The sequence below is a fragment of the Echiichthys vipera genome (genome assembly GCF_963691815.1).
Source record: "Echiichthys vipera genome assembly, chromosome: 10".
Taxonomy (NCBI): domain Eukaryota; kingdom Metazoa; phylum Chordata; class Actinopteri; order Perciformes; family Trachinidae; genus Echiichthys; species Echiichthys vipera.
Genome location: NC_139835.1, coordinates 16,783,521 through 16,808,245, shown reverse-complemented (window position 1 = coordinate 16,808,245; position 24,725 = coordinate 16,783,521). Strand labels below are relative to the sequence as shown.

The 24,725-nt window shown below is 39.5% G+C and overlaps 1 protein-coding gene across 1 annotated transcript; it reads right to left on the bottom strand.

Moving 5' to 3' along the window:
* Positions 1-334: 334 nt before the first annotated feature.
* Positions 335-24,725, bottom strand: kcnj3a (potassium inwardly rectifying channel subfamily J member 3a; the record flags this gene model as incomplete). Its single annotated transcript, XM_083921158.1, has 3 exons — positions 335-930; positions 22,798-23,014; positions 24,048-24,725. The coding sequence occupies 3 exons, from the start codon at positions 24,723-24,725 to the stop codon at positions 335-337; spliced, it is 1,491 nt and encodes a 496-aa protein (XP_083777284.1).

Genomic DNA, 24,725 nt, shown 5'->3' with positions numbered 1-24,725 from the left:
TCACCAATGAAATTGTTTTTGTAAAATAATATATCAATAAATGTCATGCCGGAAATTATTGAGATTCTGTTCTACATGCGCTGTTTCTTACATGCCAGATTGTGCTAATTGTACATCATCCTAAAAAAAATATCAGAGGTCTTTCGTCATGTACACTTACATCCAGGAACAAATGTGCTCAATTCCATCACCCTACTTCATATAAGGTATTTGTGCACATATTCTACATTTCTTTTTATATAAGAATATTGTCCAATAATAAATAAGGGATAGTACAAGGACTTCAGGTAGGGAAATAAAGGAGGATGGCATAAGTTAAAATATGTTGCCTGCTCTATGTAAAGCGATCTGAATTCATCTTTCGGAGTTTGGGCGGCAGGTGTCCGTCCATCCTGCCCCCTCCTCCCCCAGCCAGTCGCTGCAGCTTGGGAGGTAAGTCCGCCACTGACTTACTCATGGGCTCTGTGCTCATCTTGGACGCCTTACCGCTCAGCTTATCATCAGAGACACCAGGAACAGAGCTGATTCGCTGCAGCTTCATGGGCAGGTCTCCGAAGCTGTAAGTCATCTCTGAGGTGGTAGAACTCATCCTTAGTAGCTTCTTGGGCAGGCCGTCCCGCCCTGTGATCTTCTGGAGTTTGGTGGGAAGCTTGGTGGTGCTGTCATTGTCCTCCAGGGTCTCCAGGCAGTCCAAAGAGCTGTTCTTGTCCCCGCTGTTGCACAGGGATGGAGCCATGAGGGGCGAAGAGAGGAGCAGAGCCTCTTCCTGCTCCTTCACGCTGTATGGAGTGGTGGGCACCTCAAATGTGGCATGGAACTGTGAGTAGTCCACCTTAAAGAAGCCTTCCTCCAAGGAGATAACTGGGTAGAAGCGGTGTCCCCACAGAACCTCGTCCTCGGTGTAAGATGTCCTCGCTTGGCAGGTCATCCCTGTCAAAAAGAAAACAAAACAAAGAAAAGACAATGGAGTGGGTGATTTGTCAGATATATGTAAATTTGAGGTCAAACTACAGTAGAAATGTTTCATGACTCCTGTCAACAACAGAGCCCTGATTTAATTATATGTTTGGCACTATTCCGTAAGAATCAACAACACAGTATTCAACAGGATTCAAGCCATTTTCACATCACAAAGCAAACAATATTGCAAACAAATGTGCCTAAGTGAATACAAATGTAATGCCAGCTGCCTAAATAAAAAGTTGAATTGCTTTTGCATTTTCCAATCATGAGGTTTTAAAAGAATAGCTACTGTAAATATTTAATCATAAAAGACACAATTCATTCTGAAATTATTGTTCATAAGGAATTGCCAATGTGCTTGTTAATAAATATAATATAAGTTATATATTAATATTTATACTATATTTATATATTTTTCTGTTTTGTTCGCATTTATGCATACAAAACAGGTTCAGTTTGTCCCAAGACATTCAACAACCCAGAACATTCTATGTACTTAAAGGTCCCATATTCTTACATGTGAGATTTTTATGTCTTTTTTTATTATAAAGCAGGTCGACATGCTATATACTACTGTGTACATATCAGAATGTTCAATCCACAGAGAAATGCAAAGCCCATATTCAGGAATTATGCATTTAAATGAGCCATCAGGACATCATGTAAAACTAGAATATATACAGGTAGAGAGAAATTGATCATTTCAGACAGAAAAAGAAGAGTGAATACAGGTATATTTAGACAGACAGTATGAGAAAAATAATGGGGTTTTTTTAACATTAAAGCATGTAAACATTTTCTAGCAGAGACCCAAAATACACCTGAAAATGAGCATGATATTACTCATGAGGACATATTATAATGAGGAAGAATACTTGTTTTAGTTAATAGAAAAAGCTGCCTCTAGTAAAAAACCCAGGTCTTCTCTACCATCACCTCTTATGCTACTTAACAGTACAGCCCATACCTTAAGCTTGGCTAGTCGCTCCAAAAGATAGACGATTAAGATAATTAAATTGCTGGAACCCACAGGAGTACCGGTTGCAGGCAAAGGCTTCAAGAGGTCTAGCTCACACTTAAATTTCTTTGGACCTTTCTGACACAAGAAACGGAATCCAATTAAATCAAAACCACAAAAAGTTACGTAAAGTATCTGTTACATAACATTGTTCAGCTGGAGAAAAGGCTGACAATTTAGTTAAATTCTGTCATTTAGACACTTAAAACGATTTATTGGTTTGTGTGTACACAAGATAGCGGAATATGATACTCTTGGGACACCAAATGTCCCCTCACAGGGGACTCTGAATTAAATCCCTGCTTAAAAACTCACCTCACGTCCTTAGAAACAAGCAAATTAAATTAGCAAAATCATGAACTTTGTATTAAAGATCAACAAAAAAAATTTGCAATGTTATTGAATGCTTATTAGTAATTGTGTATCACCACTATCCTGCAGCTGCTATAATAGCTGGCTGTGCATTGTATTATACTACACTCCTCACAGCAAAACCCCACATCCATCTTGACATAGTTCATAATCGGCTGAAAAAAACAAAACAACTTTCATTTCTGAAAGTGAGCATAGAAAATCTATTATTAGGTGTACATCTGAAACAAAACACTAAATTGGTTCTATCAGTCCAAGAAAAGCTCTTATTTTAGCATGGAAGAATGGCTAGGGGCACTTATGTTAAGACTTGTTGAAATCCATTAGGAAATCAGCAACGGCAGTAGGCTATTATCACATGTTTTAATTACCAGCTTAATATTATTCTAGCAGCGACAGTTGGGTCCAAACTAAAACGTTCACAGTGAGACCCCGCTGCTGATTGTGACGATGTCATCATCCAAACTGGAGGCATCTGTGATTCTGCCCGATTCCCAAGGTCATAAAATAATTCTCCCAAAACAGCTCTGTACACAATCGTAGATGTGCAAGAGACTGAAAACCAAGTGCGTTTGGGGTATTCAAAGTATTACTTCTGCACTATTGCTTCAGATTCCCGGAGCCTTTAGGCATATGGAAGGGTGCTGCAGTGAATAAAGCAGGCACAGCTAATGAGAACTTTAGGGCCAAAGCGATTGAGAGTTAAGTGTGAATGGAAATCTTATTGTATTGTGAGCCTTTTAAACTGCCTCCAGCCAAAACATAGTCACCATTCGATTGTCAACAGGCCTATGCTGATTCTGAAAAAGCTGTGGTGTAAAATGCTCTCTGTTTTGGTTTTATAACAGCTACTTAATCATCATCAGAAGTCAGCCAGAGCAGCTTTTATTGAATAGTACAGACGTTGCAGCAACAAAACTGGACACGAGAGCCCACCTGATTACCACAGACATATCGATATTGGCATATATGTTTTCCGATATGCGCTGATATGAAATTCAATTAAAAACAATTCTTTAGGTGATTTAGAAATGGTTTCATTGAGCTATTTATTTTATTCTTATTTATTTTTTATTTAAATGACTGATACTGAACGTGATGTTTATTCAGCTTTATATTTTGTTTGTATATATTCTTAGTTTTTTAACATACTGTATGTTTAATATACAATAATTATAAATATTCTTCAGTAAAGTCATTTGTTTATGAAAGCAGCCATCTGAGGAAGTTTGCATAGTCATATTGGTACAAAATCGGTGCACAATCCACATAGAAAAGGTCTATTTTCATTCCAGCCACCAAAAAGTCACTTTATTAGCCGCCATATTGGTTTGGTTTCATTTGTTGTCCACAATGTGGAAATTTGTCTTTTGTCTCATAAAAGCAACACGCCGGACGGCAACAACAACAGCAACACTTACACGGCAACATCCTCAGGGCAAAAAGCAGGACAGCAGTGGCAATAACAATAAAGATGCATCAGTGGGACATGGTGTTCAGTGCTCCAATGGCATTCGGGATGAAAGAATGTTTTTAAATATTACGATTTGCTCTTGGTACCTTGTATCGTCTACCAGAGGAAAGAATTTCAAACTCCCTATTGGTAATCTGTAAATGTTTCCCCTCTAAAATCAGTATCATATCAGTCTTAAAACTTCCATATCGGTTGGGGTCTACTGGACATACAGTAAATACAAGACTAGAACATTACAAGATACTTTGCTGGTGCATGATATGGAAAAAGGTTGGTAAAAGCGAAATTAAATTGTGCTTGAGGGAAAAGGTTGCTACGGTTATACACAACACCCAAATAGCTTCATCTTACATCTATTAATAATGCTCCATTGTCCCGGCAGATGGTGTAGGAGTTACAGTAAGACCTCAGTCTCTGGAAAAAACATGAACCCTGCTGGCCTTGGGCTGAATCCCTCTTCAACCTTTTTCCCCTCCTCTAGAGCCACTCAATCCAACACGTACAAAAAAAGAAGACATGTCACTGATGTGGATGGTCTAATTAACTATACCTTTCTGCAAAAACTAACAATGGCACTAGACTTAATCATGACCGTTAGTTTGCATTTAATTTCCATAAATTATTCAGAAATGTATGCCTGTGTTGTAATTATAGACACAGCTAGGTTGCATCACATATGTACAATCGTGTTGATGAAGACCAGCGGTTCTGCAACACCCACATTCATATGGCACGCAGTGTAACAGACACAGAATAAACTGTGTGCCTCGACTTTCACTCAGGCCACGACACAGTTCGAAGCATGATGGTAATTTGCACATTATGTAGAGACACATGTCCAACAGGTACCTTGAGAGTACAATAAAACAGCCAAAAATAGCACATGTATATGTATAAATGTATAAAACAATGAAACCTGATCCCCCCCCCCCCCCCCCCCCCCCCCCCCAGTTACTGAATGTCATTCCTAAAAATAGGAATCCAGTCAAATGAGAATACTCATATCAGTGTGTATTTCGTATTACTGGTAAAGGCTTATGTAACTAGAAAACACACGCCTGCCCGGGACTCAGTGTTTCTATGGAAACAAAACTGTAGGAATGTGTGCATGTGACAGCCATAAACCTCTCCACTGCTGAGTTTGGTCAGAAGTAACAGTGACAAGACAAAACAAAAGTATCTCTCTCAGATCACGACATGCTCAAAATAGATTTTCCATTTAAGGGATGGGTCAAATCATCCATACGGCTCAGGAGTCAGACAAAAATGGTTTAACTGTCTCTGAAACGTGACCTTTTACAACACAAAAGGTAAATCATATACTTTGGTGACTTCTCATCAGTGGAGGCTGGAGCTCATATTACAAATGTCATCTTTATTAAAGTACAAGAACGATTTTCTCTTCCTCTATCATCCATCACTCGTACAATAGTGTTTTATATCCGTGTCATCTTCATGGCACCGCATTTAGTATTTTAAACACACACATACGAGGGAGGAAACAACAATCCTATCATACTGTATCTCTGCTGCTGTTTGCTGCTGGGAACATTGCAGCAGAGTGAGAAAGAAACACCTCAGATGGGTCATGTGCAGTGTTGTCAAAGCCAGTCAGAGGTGTTGTTAACATCAGTCAACATACAGTATGACAAAAAAGTGACACCAAACAAGCACACAAACACAGCTTCAGATTTTTTTTCTGTACACATTTTTAAACCCTGTATATACATCTGGCAACACATTTTTTGTTTTAGATATTTTATGTTGGTGGTGTTGCCTTGGGTGACATATGTTCACTAATCACACCAGGAGTGCTGCTGTAATAATGTCCACTTCTTTAAACACTCGACCACCAGGACACTCCACACCTGGCTATATCCAGTAATATAAATGTAATTTATAATATAATAATATAACATTTGCATATTTGAACACATTACGGATATATACTGGCCTGGCTTGTAGCATCTTTTAATGTACCATGATGTTTTTCTTGCTGATTTCCACTGGCTGTAAAGCTTTATATGTGTATACAATATATGCCTGAGTTTAATCCAATTGAAAATGATTTTCAACCTATCTATCTGTCATTCAGTTTATCTGAAAAGTTTAAAATCACAAAGTCATCTATGATCTTTCAACCAAAATGCAAGAAATGTCATTTCTGCTTTCCTTTTTCTGAAATAATAAGTTTAATATTTTGGGGTTTTGTTTATCAGAGGCAAAAAGAAACCATTTGAATGTGTTACATTGTGCTCTGGACATTTTATGAGCCAAAAAAACAAATTGGTTTACAGAGGTCGTTGACATAACCATTGATTAAAATTATCTTTTGTTGCAGCGCTAGCCAGAGCCAACACACAAAAGAAATCAATCCAAAGGAAATCAACACATAAGCAGATTCATTAATTCCTCAACCCATTAACAATTAACAATACAGTTAAACTTCACTAGATCTATTCAGGGAAAGAGCAGGGCAGAAGAAACCAGGAGGGAAAAACATCATTGGAATCGATGAAGAGACAATTCCTTATTCAGCCCATTAGTAGAGAAATTTGTAAGTCTGTGGATCCATTACACTCCTAATTTCAGTAAGTGGTTATCTGTTCCCCTCTGTGTCTCGGTATAAGCCAATACCAATACATTTCAAATCCTCAATGGAGTGGCCCTTCTCAATAACGTGATGCACAATAAGAGATTCTGTACCACCTCTTTACAGAATCTCTGTCGCAGTAAACAGCAGCGTTCTGGTTATTTTACCAATGTTACGCATATTATGTTTCATGGTCAAATACAGGGTTGTGTGTTATACACCAACTTATATAACAATATCTTATATTCCTCAGCCGTTGCACAACAAAAACAATCTTTGAGCAGATAATGATTCTGCAAATGACTAAAGTACCACACTGTCTCTCATGTGAGCAGTCCTATCAACATGTGCGGGTATTTGAAGGCTCAGTTCGAATTACCATCTGCTATCAGTCTCTGTGTTAAAAAATAACAAATCAACCTAAGTGGTGGAAGAGGTGCCAAATTTTAATAGGAATAGCTACTCAGGTGAAAATGCTGCATTCAATAGTAACTTTAAACTGCACTAATCACTAATTTTACATTTAAAAAATATATGAAAATGACTATGTGAAATGTGAAATGGGTCCCCTGCTGTGACAAAACCACAGACAATCACTGTCTCTGCAGAGTGTTTTAGCATCAGCGTCATTTCCAGCAGCAACAGGAGCGAAAAAGCTCTAAAAACCTACTAAATGCTACCTGCTCAGCAACAAACAGCAGACAGTCACAGTTAGCGAACCCTAGCTGGTGAACATAGTCGAGCATTTAGCAGCTAAAGAAACAGATATTTCTCTGCAAGAGGTGCTGGAGACCTTTCGACCTTAAAGCTGGTGTTTACAACTCATTCTCCCTCTCCCAAATGCTCAAAAACATCGATTGAAGGTCCCATATTGGGACAAGTAATAATATCAGCAAGGCTTTTCTACAGCTAATTCAAGTTCATGTGTCTGTAGCCTCAAAAACAGGAATCCTCATAGGAATGCCGCTATATCACTGCATTTGGAAGAAATGAATGACAGTACTTGAAACTGCCCATGTTCGTATGGTGGGAGGCAGTGTTGACAACTCTTATACAGAGATAGATAGAGGGATAGAGAAATCTTCAGCCAAATGATCACAAAGAAGTCAAAGCCACCAGACTCTTGGTGCCTCAAAGAACACTGGAGTAAGATCATACCATACAATTCTCACAGGCTGGCTTGGATCGGTCACAAAGGAAACTCAGTGACTACTGTCGGACAAAGTTGCTAAGAGGATCTGAAAAGTTGTTAAATCTAGCGAGGGAGTCACCAAGTTGGCTACACTGATGTGTGGGGCTGGGGAAGATCTCACTCTACTTCAAATTCTGGCTTTTTTTTTTTTGCATTCTGCCTCCTGCAGCTTTAAAGCATGGGTGTGTGACGATCTAATGCACCTCCGGCAGAGCAGGTACACCGACTTGAAGGAACAGGAAAATGACTTCACTTCCACCTTGCACATAATACACATAATTAACCCCAACATCACATTAATTAAGACATTCATCTGCATCACAACAGGATTTACAGCACAGGAACAATCAAAGCCAACAGAGCAATGACTACAAATAAATTCACCTGTACCTCCACAGGATTTACAGTGCACATAAACACAATAAATCCCAACAGCACATGAACAAAATGCACTGCTCTCAACCACAAATAAGAGGTTTAGATTTAAGCCACTGTCAGTATCACACATAGCGTGTGCTGGCAGTGGCCTTCTCTTACCCGTTCTCAACTGGTAACAGCCTGCTGCTGCTCATCTGTCTGTCCCATTACTTTCCTCGTCCTCCTCTTGGTGCAGAAGGACTGTTATTGCTATCACAGCTGTAGCTAGCAGGATTGTACGTGCCACTGGCATCAAAGTGGTAACATTAGTAACAACGTTATTTTTTTAATAATAAACTGGTTATCTGTAAACATTTCACAGCATAAGCCTCAAGTTTTTTTCAGTTCTTTATTATCAGTTTCATTTGTCTTTTCACTTAACGCTGGTCTTTCTGTCTTGATTTCATTTGATTATTTCCCGCTTGACCTCTGACATTACATAGGTTGATCCCCTTGAAGGGATGACATTTCGGGGTTAATAACCCCTCATCAGATGGCCCATTCCAAACGCCAAGGCAGGGAGTATTGCATTATTATGTGTTGTTATGTATTATGTTTTTGTGATTGAAATAATGATTGTTGGCAATTTATTAGCAACCCTTAGGTGCTTGACTTTATGCTTTTATGGCTCTCCAGTTACTCAAACCCTGCACATATGCCTTGGAGAACCACGGCGCTCTGTTGACTCTCTCCTCAGTCCTGACAGAAGAGCTACTATAATGCATGAAGTTGTCAGTTTTCAGGTCAAGTTCAGGTTCAGGTGGTTGATCAATGCATATTTAACAACCATCTTCCACCTTTCAAGAAAGGTAACAGTCTTGAATTCATAAGTGGCATGAGTTTGAGGTGTGTGTGTGTGTGTGTGTGTGTGTGTGTGTGTGTGTGTGTGTGTGTGTGTGTGTGTGTGTGTGTGTGTGTGTGTGTGTGTGTGTATGTGTGTGTGTGTGTGTGTGTGTGTGTGTGTGTGTGTGTGTGTGTGTGTGTGTGTGTGTTGGAGTCTTTTTTAGCAGTAAGTATGCAGGATGGATTTGATAATGAAGCACTGACACAGTGAATAGACTGATGCACAGATTTTCAACATCGCAGTTGTGTGTGTGAGGCGGGTCTAAACCAACCCCCTGGGAAGTGCACCAGACTTTGAAGCCATTTTGACATAGTGAGCGAGCGGTTGAAATTCCTTGTCTGTCACGTGATGCCATTGGGCCCACAAATATTTTTTCCCATTGACTTACATGGTGCAGGAGATATCTGTAAATCCTTGGATACATTTTTATGAGAATTTGGTTTGGAGTCTAGAAGAGCTGCTGAATTAAATCATTTGTTTCATATTCAAGTTAGCCGGATCGCGAAACCGGAAGTAGCTTGCTCGGCCAGGGGAAGTCCCTAATGCGCCCGCTCTATGGGCCCATCAGTGCAGAAGCAGTGCCGACTTGTTCTTTGTCTCCATTTTAATGTTATGTATTTCTTTTATATCTGAAACTGTGTTCTTGTAATGCTGCCTGTTTTTGTGTGGATACTATTATATTTATATGTAGATATTTTTAATCTTAATGAGTCTTTACCCTTACTTACAAAAAGACAGGAATTAAAACAGAGCGTTTCAGACAGAAACGCATTTCAGAATGTATATTCAGACACAGTACGAGAAAAATAACATGCTTTTTGAGCATTAAAGCATGAAAAGATATTCTAGTAGGAAACCAAAAATACAACTATGCCCTGACCTGATAATAAGCATATGAGCATTTCCCCTTTAATGCCACCAACAGAGTAACAAATAGTATTCAAATGTAATTAAATATCAAATGTAAAACCTTTATTTACAGATTACTGTGTATGTACATGTAAAAAGAAAAAAAACATTTAAATGTTAAATGTCACATTGTGCCGTTCCAAATTTTCACCTTGCGCCTTAACATCTACATTAAATGTTTATCAAATTAACTAAAAGGGGAAGTAAGAATTACAATCAAATTGAGAACAAATTGCTCTCTTTTTTCTTTTTACAAAGTGCAACACCCTTGCAGTAAAAGAAAATGATACTAAACACCCCCTGGATCATCAAACAGCTTAAATGCAGCATATTAAATTAGAAAGAATATATAATGGCAATACAGTTAGAAAATAGAATATTGTCTGACATTGTAAATAATGTGACATATCAACATGGAAGAGCTGTTCTATGACATCTCCATCCATTTTATTTTATAAAACTATGTGCCTTCAGTGTAGAAATTAAGGGACGTAGGATATTTTTTGACTGGCCAATGCAAACCTTAATCCCACACCAGTGCAAAATCTCTTCAGAAGTCCCTCATCGCTGGAGTTCACCAGGCAGTTTACGGCTTTCATACGGTATGCAATATCCATGTGACAGCATGAGCGGCATTAGAATAATCCCCTGCTGAATCCACAAATTCAAGACAGATATTTTTTAAAAAGCATCTCATTAAAGGTACATTTCAGAGGGAAAATAAGATTGAAAATCAGAGAAGAATTTTTTTTTTGCATCAATGTGTGCAGGTGTGTCACATGCTGAGTTTATTCTGCTATCTCAACAGCAATCATGTTTTTAAATTAAATCTCCAGGCCCAACCCAAATAAGGAAATCAAATAGATTTTATTTTTATTTTAAGTGGAATGGACTTTGGGAATGACTAAGATGGTAGGTCTGTTTGGAGATTACAGGTGCTCTATCCGCACTGTACATTATTATGCAAGACTCCCTGCTGATTCCATTGTGGACTGAAAAAAAGGCAAAGAGGGAGGAAAATGTCAAGAATAAACTTTGAGATTTGGATGCCCAAAAGCCATCTCAGCTTGAGACTTTAAATAAATGCACTTTCCCTTGATAACACGGAGCTGGCAGCTTCTCTGGTCTAACAAAGTGAAGCAGCTCCACAGTCAGTGGAGTGACAGCAAAGATAAAATGGGTTCTTTGGGGGCTGGGATAGAAAAGCACTGTAAACTCGGAGGCAGCCTGCCAGTGTTTCTTGATAGTGGCTGAAAAAAAAACCCCAGCCTAAGTGGTATTTCACAGACTTGTCTAAAAGAAGCTCATCCAGGTTGTAGAAGGATCATATCCGTTTGGTGCCGGGCTCAGTCAAATTCTCAGCTGCAGTTCTACACTTGACGCACCGAGGAACAGAGCAAGATCAAGGCCAAGACCTGAGAGAGGAGATCTTTTTATTGCAGGTCTGTCAAACAAATCTAGATAGACTAGTGCTATAATATGACTCAACAACTGACCAAAACCTAGCAGGCGACACTCAAAATTGATGGTGAAATCGTAGGTTTATTCAAAAGACTTCTCCAGATGGACTCTCTCAATACCTGTGTATCCATTCAAGTATTTCACCTTTTGTAAAAGTATCGCATTAGAAAAGTTGAATGGAAATGTCAAAGTTCTATTAAATTACCTCAATTGTACTCGCTTGAGGTTGTTTTTGCCTTTGTTGAAAAAGAAAAAGAGTCGAAGCAATAAACAAGATTTTGAAAAAAACGCTTTTGCCAAATAAGTGCTGACATAGCAAACATTTAACTCACATGAACTATCAGCTGTTTCTGCGGTCACCTTCTTCCTGGATATTCCCATAACATGTCTTTGTCTCCGAATCAAATTACAAATCCTACCTTGACATGTATGAATAGTGAGGTGTACCACGAACCTTGATTAGTGGGTTAGCGAGGTTTGTTGAGCTAAAAGCCTGGATTAACTGTGACTGTATCTCCATGTTTACTTATGCTGCCAACCACACCTGGAGGAGGTTATCAGCTTAGATTTAGAGCTAAGACTTAGACTTTTGGGTTAGATCGGTTACCTAAAACACAGCGCAACATCCTAGCCCCTCCTTTGACAATGGCGTCACCATTTGTGGGAATTCCTGCGGACCTCGGAGCCCATATTGTATAGGGGTCTTTCCATAGAGGGTCTTTCAGAACAGATCCAACCCCTTGGCATTGCCCGAGAACATCCTTTATGAGAAATACAGGTTCTCATCAGAGGGTATTCACTATTTGATCATCCTTATTGGGCCTTACGTTGGTAATGCTACAGAAGAAGCTGTGCACTTAGTGTTGCGCAGTGTGTCCGTGTTTCACTGCGATTCTTTTGCCCTGGGTACATAATATCATGCAGTTAGTGATGCCAAAAATCTGAGCAAAAGTAATTCATTGCTCAATAGGTTTGTGATGTTTCCAAGTATTTTTGCCCACTCAAACTGTCAAGGAAGGATTGTATAGTGTTTCAGGTAAAACAAAACCTCCGCCTCCGTGACACAGTGGTAGAGTAGAGGTAGCGCGTGCGTCTTGAAATTCGTCTCCCATGCCATGTGCATTTATGTGTAAAAGTTCCAATTCTTATCTCAAATGGAAACTTATGCACTAAAGGTTATGAAATTTTGGCTAGTGTGGTTTATTACACCTTTGCATTTGTAACAGTCTACAGTTCTCTAATCCAGTTATAGGATTTCCCAAAATCATAGGTACAGTCTGTACACATGTGCCCATCAATGGCCTCATGTTACCTTTGGGGTAACATGAGGCGGACGAATACAAAGTCAACCCATAGCATCAATGTGCAGTTAAAGTATTACCTGGGCTAGATCATGTGGGAAGTGAAATTGTATGATGGTAGCCTATCAAAAACTTTGTAATGGTGCTTCATAATGGTCACCACATGTAGATGAGGGTAAACATCAGAACAATTCTGCATTTGGCATAGTTATTTTTAGACAATAAGCAGAATCTTTTCACCCACAGATTTATACAATCTGCTATTTTTTCCGGCACACCTTATTATGTGCGACTGTATTGCACTTTTCTGTTATCGTACTCTGCTTATAACGATCTTCTCCTCATGAGTGAAATATGCAGCCCTTGCTGTATCCATTTTAGGTGAGTAAAAGGATATGATACACGCCCTTTTAATGGGATTGCGCACTGAAACTATAACGGTAAACCTGGCTTGACAAATGAACTCTTGATGATCAAGGTTATCCAAAGAAAAGCCTGGGTACTCGTCATTTTTATTGGCTGGATTAGTTAGGTTTAGGCATGCGGAGTGAGATTGGCTTAATGGATCAATGTTAGGTTAAGAATATCAAAATCAACAACAAGTTACCTCACCCTCTCTTTCTCTTTCTGCCTGCCTCTCTCTTTCACTAAATCACTCAAATGCTCACACACACACACACACACACACACACACACACACACACACACACACACACACACACACACACACACACACACACACACACTGACACGGACTCACTCACCAGTGCAGTACTGTCAGCAAAGTCTCCTGACAGTCTATCACGGCTGTGGAAACAGCTCAAGTGTTATGTATGAGAAAAATGCTAGCAAAAACAAGCATGAGAATCTGGACGCTGCACACACAGAGCACGACCACACAACATCATCCAAGATCCTGTTCTCATTGTCGGTCACATGCTGCGGCCAAGGCTGTCCAGAAAATGCCTTTGCTGCATCGCTAGATAGTGAGAGGCAGCAATTAATTTGAAACAATTATCCTGTTCTTTATTTTGCAAAACAGCAAGCAGTATTCCCCTCTTCTTGTTTTAGGATCTGTGTTACAATGCATTTAGCTGCAATGTGAGTGTGGTACTAGAAAGCTAAAGAATAGAGATTATAAGGATGGTGGGTGGTGTGTATAAGCTTACCGAAGAGAGTAAAGTTCAATTCACAGGTCTGAATAATATGGTTCTTAATAGTTTGGCTTTTCACAACTGACTTGTTACTCTTTTAAATGAAATGTACCAAAGGACAAAACAAATTGTACCTATAATAGAGTTTTTAAAAAAGAAAAAAGATTTTGATACAGATACTGTTATTGTGGCCACAAGTCCTGTCTGATCATCTGTTTCTATGGTGACCACCATCAAGTGGTAAAGTGTAGCCAAATCAACAAGCATTCAGTGACCTGTTTTTCACAGTGTGACTTTTCAAAAATGGAAATAAGTCCCCTTCCTCCGTTAAATACTGTTTTCGTGTGTGATCCATTTGCGAAGGTGGCTTCCAGTTGTTCGGAGCTCTGATGTTTATTCCACGCTTACAGCACCGGCTGAGCAATGAGAACAAGTAGGAAGCTGATGGAGGGAAAAGGCAGGGGAAGTGCAGTGCTGTGGGGGAGGGGAGAGCCTGGATGCTGAGGCAATTGCTTGAGTGTGGAGGCTGTTGGAAAGGGAAGGAAGGAAAGGGAGCAGGAGCAGGGGCTGCCAAGCATCTCCAAACAAGGTGGGGTGTCAGGCAGGCTAGAGGAACATATGGCTGTAGGCCATTAACGCAGCCAGGAGAGCACATATTACCAAGTAAAGGCAATCTCAATACTGCCGTAAAGGGAGCCAGTTGAGCAAAACAGCAATTGATGGATTTCCTTTAGGCATAACAATCACCTTTGGTCATATAGGAAAAATCCCAATGGGGAGATGTCCAAACCAAATGGAGCTAGGAATGATTTTCTCCTCATTATGTATTGAGCGAAAATGATCAAAGAACCATTTTCTTCCCATAAAACAGACTGAATGAGTGTAAGCTGCGATCTCATATTGATCTTAAATCTACTTAAGTCATGAAGAGGAGTTACAGCTGAAAGAGGGGACACAAAAGAGGGATTTTCAAGCCTGAAGAGATCTCAGACTTAGGTGCTAAAGAGGTGTAGCTCACTGGAAAGGAAGCGTCCCTATTGTTTTCTCAAGTTTGTCACTCGAGCTCAAGAGCAGATTATTCCACTAAACATGAGTGACTCAAAACAGAAAGCGAAGTCCCACAGAAGGTTCTTGCTAGAGGACAAGCCTCAAGAACAACGTGTTCATGTGGCTATGTTCAGGCCACAGGATTGATCCACCTGTACTTCAGGGGCGGTCGCAGCCTAACCAATCAATGCTGCCAGTGGCCAACAAGTGCATCACAGATTATACCCGAGTGTCCATCCTCCATTTGTACAGGGCTTAATACCGAGGGCTATCGTCTGTGTTGTTAATTACCAAAAAAGTGTCCTTTTCACAACAGCACGGCACACACGTCTTCTGAGACTAGGACGACTGAGAACTAGTCAATTATTTCTAACTCTTTGCAGCATGACAAGACATGGCATTGTTGGTGAATGCAATTCTGGTGCTTTCGTCACAACAGTTCATCCCAGGTCTACCACCACACCTCCTCTGCTAGTGATTTATTACCATCCAACAGGGACTTGACAAATCCCTAAAGACACAATTACTGTGCTCCCCCTTGGGAAGTCAGCACAGTTCATCTAAAAGGGATAATGAATCCAGGATGTCATAGCCGGTTTCGCTGCAATGCACATTATGTGAAGTTCATCCCCAGTGCAATTATTGTATGTATATAGTAGACATAAGAGGTAAAGCTGACAGATGCGTTCCCAGAATACTCTTGTTTGTTTATCTAAAATTAGTAAAGTTAATTCCAGCATCATAAGATACAGCATGCAAGATAAACCAGGCTGCCCTTGTGAAGAGTGTCATGAGTTGTTCAGCAGATGCCAATAAACTAAGGGCGCCTTTATAATGTAATCAAATCCAACAGCTTCGCCACAAATCGTCTTTGAAGCATATAAATTTCAGTTAACTGTGAGATGTGTTGACTCATCTTATCGTAATATTTAGGATGCAAATACTCTTGTTTTATTAATTTTCTGAATCACAATCTAAATATAACCCTAATGTACAGTGTATACAGTGTAAAGTCTATGACAGTCGACTACAGCAACAGCATGATCGAGACTCAAATGTCAGTTAAACCGATATCTTGGTAGACTGGCTCATTAAGACATATTATGAATTGCAGGACTATTGTAACAGATTTAATTATTACATGGCTGAATACTCGGTTCTGATGGGTCAGTTACAGCATTCTTCAATCTTGTTATGCTGTTGTATGTACGCAGTTGTGATCAGAGACACTGGGGAACAATAAAATCATTTTTAAATCAGTATTTTGTCTCAGAATGTCTTTAGTATGTAGCCATGAAATACAATCATCAATACTGCGGATCAATATCGCTCCTTCAGGGCGATTCAAGGTCCTGTGTCATCCATCGCTATAATGACCAGCTCGCTCTACATTATCACTTATTTAGATTAAAATTATATTATATATATTGTGATTTTGTGTACATTCCTTTCTAATATATGCACTGCAGCCTATAAAAACTATTACACCAGCAAGCCTCTGAAATCATTTCAACTGTACTCATGATGCTTTCACTTTTACAGAAAAAAACACAATCCTGACCTATAAAAACTCAGTGGTGGAATATGTGTTCAGCTTATTTACTCAACTAAAAGTGCCTCAATATATGGAGTACAAATACTCCATAACAAGTAAAAGCAATGCATTATAGACATCCTGTACTTCACCAAGAAGATTGGTATATTTTTGCATCCAGGTTCAGAATGTATCACTTAATGTATCACTGCACCTCTTTGTGATTCTGCAAACAACACCCAAGTGTGTCATGCTGAAATATTGAAAGCAGGGAGTTGAGAAATGTGTTGTTGATGAAGTCAAATGAATCAAAAGCACGAAATACATTTTAACAAGAGAGCTGTAAGGCGTCCAACACGTGGCTTCTCGCTACACAGGTGGAGCTCAGCATGGACAGACAGTGCTCTCCTGAGTTTTCACCCTGAGCACATTAGATTTAATTGGAAACTCCTGCTCTCACCTGATCTGCAGCGTTAACTTCCCTACTGAACCCACTTTAACCTTTTGACCTGCAGGGCTGCGGCAGGATGTAGGCAACACGACACCAGGAAGAGATGATGTGCTCTCTGTGTAATGACTCAGAACGAATTATGGTCAGTTTCTCCAGGGGACGTCACCATCTTGGCTCATATCATGGGTTCACCTGCACCGGTGTTTACCTAAGCTCTGGGTCTCCGAATGTCAGGTGACCCCAGACCTCCGGGACTACAGCCTCCTTTGATCGAAACTTCAGCGCGACAGAAAGCTCTCCATTTTCATTTCAATTACTGCGGCTGATGATAAAACACAGATCAGGCCATAACATTAGCTGCTCTGCTAATCAGTGGCAATAGATGTTTCCAATTAATTATGCTGGCTGGTTTTGCTATTAGACAGAGTCTGCATCATAGCAATTATTACTCTTAATTTCATTTCTAAATATACTCTTTGTGTGTATTCGTTGCACAACAATAACTTAATTGAAGCTATGATGATAGCATTAAATAATCAAATTACTGTTAGGCCAATTAATTACTTTTTTATTGAAATAAACTGAGTGAGAGTCCCTTTATTGCTAATAGTTCATATATTTGATCATCCAGATCAATCATACACATACATTTAGATTTTAATGTCTTCTGCTTCTTTTTACTAAAACGTTAAAACCACACCGGTCTAAACACAGACTTCATTTGAAAGATACAGTTGCACAATTTCAAATATTGAGCATTAAGGTAGGCATTTCAGTATTCAAAGCTGTCCTCTCCAGTCACATACTGCATTTATGCACGCATGAATAAACATCACCAGTTGATCCAGTCTATATGCGACTAACCCCCCTGCCGCCCACACTCATTTTGAAATGAGCAGATAGCTAGGATATTCTATTTTTTATTCCATAACAGTGAATCATAGGAAAGCCTTGTAGCAGTAGGAAAAAGAGGGGGCTGACGGAAATATTTCAAAACAATCAAATTCAACGCAAGACTTTATCTTTAAGAGAAGAAAGCACTTTTCTTTAATCTTTTTGCCATCATCATAACCAAATCAAGATATAAAGTGTGACGCTGTGTTTCATGTACATATAAAATCTTGTGAATTATTTGTTAATTCAGTAAACAGAGATTGTTTGCCTGCAGTACAAATGTGCTGTGTCACCAAGAGTGTAGTAACTGAATATTGTCCGATCAAACAATCACAAACATTTGAATAAACACCAAGACGGCAGAGTTTATCATGAGGTAAACTTGCTTAAAAAAACCTTGTCAACTTTGCTAAATTAAAAAAAAAAACCTGCATTTTCACAAGCAAGTGTAATGATCCCACTGCACATATTTGCATGAAAGTCACATCACTCTGAAAAGAAAAGAGGTTTATGCTGATGATACAGTTTACACTCATGAATTATTGCTTTTCGTGGCTGATGAGTGAATTGAAAAACACTTTGCAGAGCTTGTGAAGATTCGCCACCATGTTAGACCCCCGAACACTATACGAAATTTCAGGGATAGACTAATGTGCTGACAGACTTCTTTCTGTTATGTAATGAAAATGAGTTCTCCATGAAATAAATCATCAGCTTGTTTATCTTTCTTGGTTATTATTTCTGTAATTTGAAAATTGCCTGGTCTTAAATTATATAAATACACATTCGATCGTCAGCATGCCGGAGCTGCAGCATTCAGATAGGAAGTGTTGTGGTATGACTGCATCATGTACAAATCCAACACTGAAAGTCATTAAATGAATTTAGTTGCAATGCACTGATTAGTTTCATGGATGGAGGAACCAAAACATCTGTTACTGGCAGCTACAGTTTATTTTGGGTTCTCAAGAATCAGCTCCACTAATGAACAGATTGCCTCTGGCTTGGTATTTAAGCCCTTTGCAGTGTCGAACAGCATTGCTGGTGTTAATGGGACACTTATCTAAACTTCTGATGTATGTAGTAGTTCTGAATCAGCTGATGAGTCAAAGTCGGGTCATCATCCATCTCTCTAGTGGTACTGTGAAAACGGCCCTGCAATGCTATTATAAGTATAATGCTATTATAACTTTTCTCCAGCATTGACACAACCCAGTGGAGATCTGGCATTGCAAGAGTATGTATAGCGTGGTACTGAGGTGGTCAGGTTGGATGGTGGGTGTAGAAAGCGCAGGACACCAGAGCTCGTTGGTCGAAAGTGTCACATGTGGTTATGTTTAGGCTACAAAGGCCCTTGGGCTAAATATGTTGTATCTCAAATTTATCACGATGAATGTTCAATTAACCAAAGATCAAGTACGTGCTAAAACATAACCATAACGTTAATCATGTTTTAGTACAAAAACAGATATTGTGAGTATAGAAATGAAATACAGTGTCAATACACATTTTGCAGTCGTGTTCAGCAGGAAGATATTCTGTCTTGCCAGATATGTTAACCCATAAAGCTATTTTCATCCTTTCAACCACCTACCCTCAAGAGCGTTTCCCAAAAAGGAAAGAGTTTTTTAAAGTGACTCCTGCCCTCTTAAAGGCAAACCCGTCTCAGTCCTTGATTTTCTTTTCTTTTTTTGTTGTTGAATATTGCAGTTCCCTTCCGTCTCACCTTGTGCTATAGGTTTAACTTTACTATCATCTCTTGCTTTTGTATCAAATGGGAGTGCACTCTTGAGGTTATTGCACAAAAAAGTGCCTTTTGTTAAAGTCAGCGGTCATTTCAGCACCACAGTGAAATAAACAGCTCCTCTACTGATGTTTGTTTTCATGTTACAGCACTTAAACCGCCTGAGAACTGTCCATGGTTCCGATAGCTTTCTCTTTGACCTCTCTACTTTTCCCAATACAATTGACTTAGTAACTCTTTCGACAGTTAGACAAAGTGTGTGTGTGTGTGTGTGTGTGTGTGTGTGTGTGTGTGTGTGTGTGTGTGTGTGTGTGTGTGTGTGTGTGTGTGTGTGTGTGTGTGTGTGTGTGTGTGTGTGTGTGTGTAACTAATAAGTAGTGTGCACTGGGGCCTGTCGTAACTACCTATGCAACTGAACCCCACATTTTCTTTATTTTGATAAAAGACATAGTTTGGGCAGCATTACATATCTTGCTGTTGCAAAGGAGTTGTATATAAAGACAATTTCTTGTGCACTGAGATTCAACGAAACAATATTGAGACAACAGAACAGTTTGTCCAGCAGATATCACAACTGTGCTGATGCTACTGCACTGCGGACTCTGTGAGAATTAACAAGCTTTACTCAACATTGTTCAACTGTAAAATCTAGTAGGTACTTCTTTTTGAATGCCTTGTACAGCAAACATTGTATTTGTGAATTGGTATTAGTGCTATAAGCAAACACAAAGCAATATCAGCCTGAGCTGCAATCATTACTTGTGATTCACTCTAGCGGCATTAAAGGCCTACTTTGTTATCCAAACACCTGTCATGCCTGCAATGCACAAATAATGCAGGAGTACCTCAGCTTGGTGTTATTGTGCTGAGAGTCACATCAACAAAGTAACAGGGGGAAGACACACTCACACAGAGAGCCTGACATACATATTTGCTCTGTATCCAATGACACTGTATTGACTGTATAAAGATACTTGTTGGGAAATGGTGCGGTTTGTGTTGCTTCCATTGATTGTCATTGTGTCTGACATATTCTCTCAGTGCTGTTAACTCAACCAAAGCGTGTAACTACTGGCTTCTTGTTCATGCTTTTCTTACAAACAGCTATCCAGTTTTGCAGAGAAAGCAGTCAGATGGCATGTACAGTACATTAATTGCAATGGGACGTAAAGGCAATTTATCCTCAGCAGCATCATCAACATCTTCCCGCAGCCGCATTAAGAAAACCAAACTCGATACCACAAAGCCCCAACTGGCATTACTCCAGAAGAAAATCGGCTGCTACCAGACATCCTACATGTCTCATTTGGAAGGTGCATCATACTGAGGTGGTGATCAAAAAACACCTTGGGCTCCTATTCAAAAGGAAAAAGGAATAGCTCATGCCTTTTTATACAATGTAGAGGTTTCAGAGGTTACAGCGAAATGGAACCATTCTTAGCTCCTACGTACACTGCTCCAAGATACACACTTTTTTTTTTTGCTTTTCTTGTGCATGAAGAGAACTTCAGTCAGTCCAAAATATTTTTGAGTTATCTCCTGGAACAAGAGGTGACCATGTCGAAAAAGGGTACGTTGTTGTGTCTGTTATTATCTAGTAGGAAGGTCAAAGAGATGAGTTATTGTATTGTAGCTTTAATCTGCAGTGGCCAGTATTTTAACTTCCAAACAATGTTTTTTTCCACATGTAAAAAAAAAACAACACAGATCCACGGAGTTGGGCAGCTTCTTCTCTAGTAAACACCAACCCTCATAAATATTTCATTTTATTCTTTCCCTGCTGTAACACCTGTTCTGGCAAGCTCTTCATGGGTGCAGTTACGCCTCCGTGTGCTTTTCATATTTCAGAAGAGATCCTCCTTAACACCACGCAATGCCGTCAACAAATTTCATTTCATGTTCAGCACTGCATGTTTGCCTGTTTTATTACGGAAATTGTGCTATGATTTCTATACCATAGAAATAAAGAAACCTAAGTTTAGGTGCAGTGCTGCAATCCTGAATACTCAAGGAGAGGTTGCCATGGAAACAGAGTTACATTGGCCAGAAATGAAAGCGTCTGAGGATTTAGACTTTCACTGTACATACATTTTTAACCATAGATTGTTTGGACAGCAGCCATTCCTCCAACTTCACCTAACCACAACTGCTCCTCCGTGCAGACTATTGTGTGGCATAAAAAAAAAACACGAGCGCAACAATCCCGAAACATAAAGCCGGAACCAGTTTAATTAAAAACTGAGATTGTGAATGTTATAAATGCTACAATAACACGTTTCAGTCACAGTCAATATATTACTATAAATACATGATAATTCAGTCACATCGACACACTGAATATTTCCATACCTTGAAACCGATATTACCATTACTCTCAACATGTTTATTTATTGAATTAAATAATAATTCACTGAGAGAAAGGAGAAACATTCAAACATTGAGCAGACCAAATCCCGGATTGTTCTGATACTCTATTGTAATACATCTATGTGCACCATGCCTGAGGATATGTCGAGTCTCATCAAAATGATATAACCGAGGCATAAATTCAAGAATCTGTATGTCAGAACAGCGGGGAGACTTTATTAAAACTGCACTAAATGATCAAAATTAGGAACTGAATATCTTAACTAATTGCTGTCTGCAGTGTCAGCCTCCCTGTCACATCTCCATATGCTGTTTTCTCTGAAACAGCCTATTACAACTGCTCCTCCGTTAACTCCATAACACTCTCCCCACACTATATATATATATATATATATATATATATATATATATATATATCTGTGTCAAATAAAGAATTCAAAATGACCACAGCGGAGAATTTTACTCGGGGCATTACTCATCTTGTGGAGAATGGAATTCCCTAATTCCAAAGGGACCTTAGAAAGCAAATTATTATCCCCTCTGAGAATAGCAACCATGACGTAAGTGCTGTTCGGGCACAAAGGCAGAGGAATGGAATTTGTTTCGGATGATAAAGAGAAAATGTATATAGCCAACAGTGACCTTACTGGAGAGGCTCATATGTAGCTTAAAACATGGCTTCCCCAAAGCCCAGAAGGTGTTTTAATTTACACATTAAAACTGGTTCACTTACTGCGTGCAAAAACAAAAAAATAACACCTATGATGATTAATGCTAACCACTCTATCACTATCTTCTTTTGCCATGGAAACAAAAATCAATAAAATGCAATAAAGGGGTCAATAGAGAGTCTATTTGGATGTTAGCTATTAATACCTATGATGGAGGTCAATATTATTCATGTTGCAGAAATACAGTAGATATTGCAGCATCTCAACAACATTGTAAAGACAACACAACATCTTCAGCTACTGCACATTTAGCCTGCAGCCACACCATGCAGCAAAGCAAGTTCTCATTTCTAAAAGCAGGCCTATAAAGTGCGTGTATGCGGCTACTCACCTGTAGTCTCTACTATTCCTTCTAGTATCACCACAATTTCAAACTGCTCTGTCTGCATGGACCTCTGGGAGAGGTCGTAGAAGGGGCTTTTGGTGTCAATCACATGGCAGATCGTGAGCGGTGAGACGAGGAAGAGCTGGTCTGCCCCAGTACTGAAACCAACGTCCAGCTCCAACTGATCCAGCGGAAGAAACTCGCCCTCGGGCGTCTGGCGAGACTGAGGAAGCGTATATGAAGAGACAGATACAAAGAAGTTGGGTGGGGGGGAAGAAGGAAGGGTAAGACAGACTTATCCACAGCACATCAGGATCCTTTGGGGGAAGCTGTTCACGTTTTTTGTGCAATCAGAGCAACCAATCATCATTCTATCAGAGAAATTGCTATAATCTGAAGAGACATCTGGAGAGTCATCTATACTGCAAGAAACCCCATCTCAGCATGTGATTTAGTGCACTACTGGGTCTGAAAATGTGTCGTTTTTTAAAATAACTCCATCAAATGAACTGGTTTAAATGCCTTGATACTGTTGGCCTCATCAGGCTTATACTCTCCTGCTGTGTCAGCACATAGAAATAATGACAATTTGTACGAATGAAAAAAACTCAGTTACATATTTTTTATGATGCAAATGGCTGCAGTGTATCCCTGATAAAACGTATAACCAGTTTATACTTACCTTTAACTATATGGGAGCCTACATTTAATCTCCTATAGTATCACTCGTATTCCTGTTACATTTGTTATTATAATAATTGGTGGAGCACTTAAAAAGTTTGTATAGGTTTACTATTGACTTGTGTGAAGCGAGGAGATGGACAGCGGGGAAATCCACAGATGATGTTCTTCTAATACGGGACAGTAGCACATTTACACCAAGTTGCACCACTTTAAAACAGTTATTTTTAAATAGCATATGATACATACAACATGTTCATCACAACGCCTTATTTAGGGACATGAATGTCTCTTGGAAGACTTGATGGATTATTTCCCCCTATCAATTATGCAAAATATGAAAATATGTAATTTACGAAACAGACAAAAGACCTTATGTGATCTGGTCAAAGATGGTCTATTTGTAGTTTCATCATTGTGGTCTTTGACGCTCTGTCTCTTAAAAACATCATAGCTCAGTGTTAGACTGTCTGTAGGCCTTTCAACTACAGTTTCTTAAAAAATAAAACCATGATAAACAATGGGACTAGACCTTAAATATTGGATGCCTCCTCACTAAAAGGAGCAGCACTTACTTTCAGCAATTTGCAGCGGATCTGTGCAGACACCATATGGCTGTTACGCAGGTTGCCGACCCTGAACATGAGAGTTAGTTTTCCATCACGCATAGAAATCACCGCATGTTCACTGAACATCAAAGTCTCGGCCCTTTTCTTGGGCTGAGACATCTTGATAAACATGCAGCCGATCAAAAAGGCATCGACGATCGATCCGAGGATCGACTGGAAAAGAAAGAGAATGATCCCCTCGGGACATTTGTCTGTGATGTATCTGTAACCATATCCTATAGTGGCCTCGGTCTCTATGAAGAAGAGAAAGGCTGAGGGAAAGTTATAGACGTTGGCCACACATGGAGTGTACTTTTCATTGTGGGCTCTGTTCAGGTCTCCTCTGATGTAGGCGATGAACCACCACATAGAGGCCATGAAGAGCCAAGCGACTGTGTAGGTGAGGATGAAAATAAACAGATTCCAGCGCCATTTCAGATCTACTAGTGTTGTGAATAAGTCTGAGAGGTATCTGCTGGTTTCACCACCCAGGTTCCCATGCTGGACGTTACATCGCCCGTTCTTGTCCACGAACCGCTGCCTCTTCCTCTTTTTCTCCGGGGGAGGCTGGTTGAATCCAGACCCGCTTGATGAGGTGGTCACTACCTGATAATCGTCCCCAAATTTCTTTCGAAGTGCAGACAT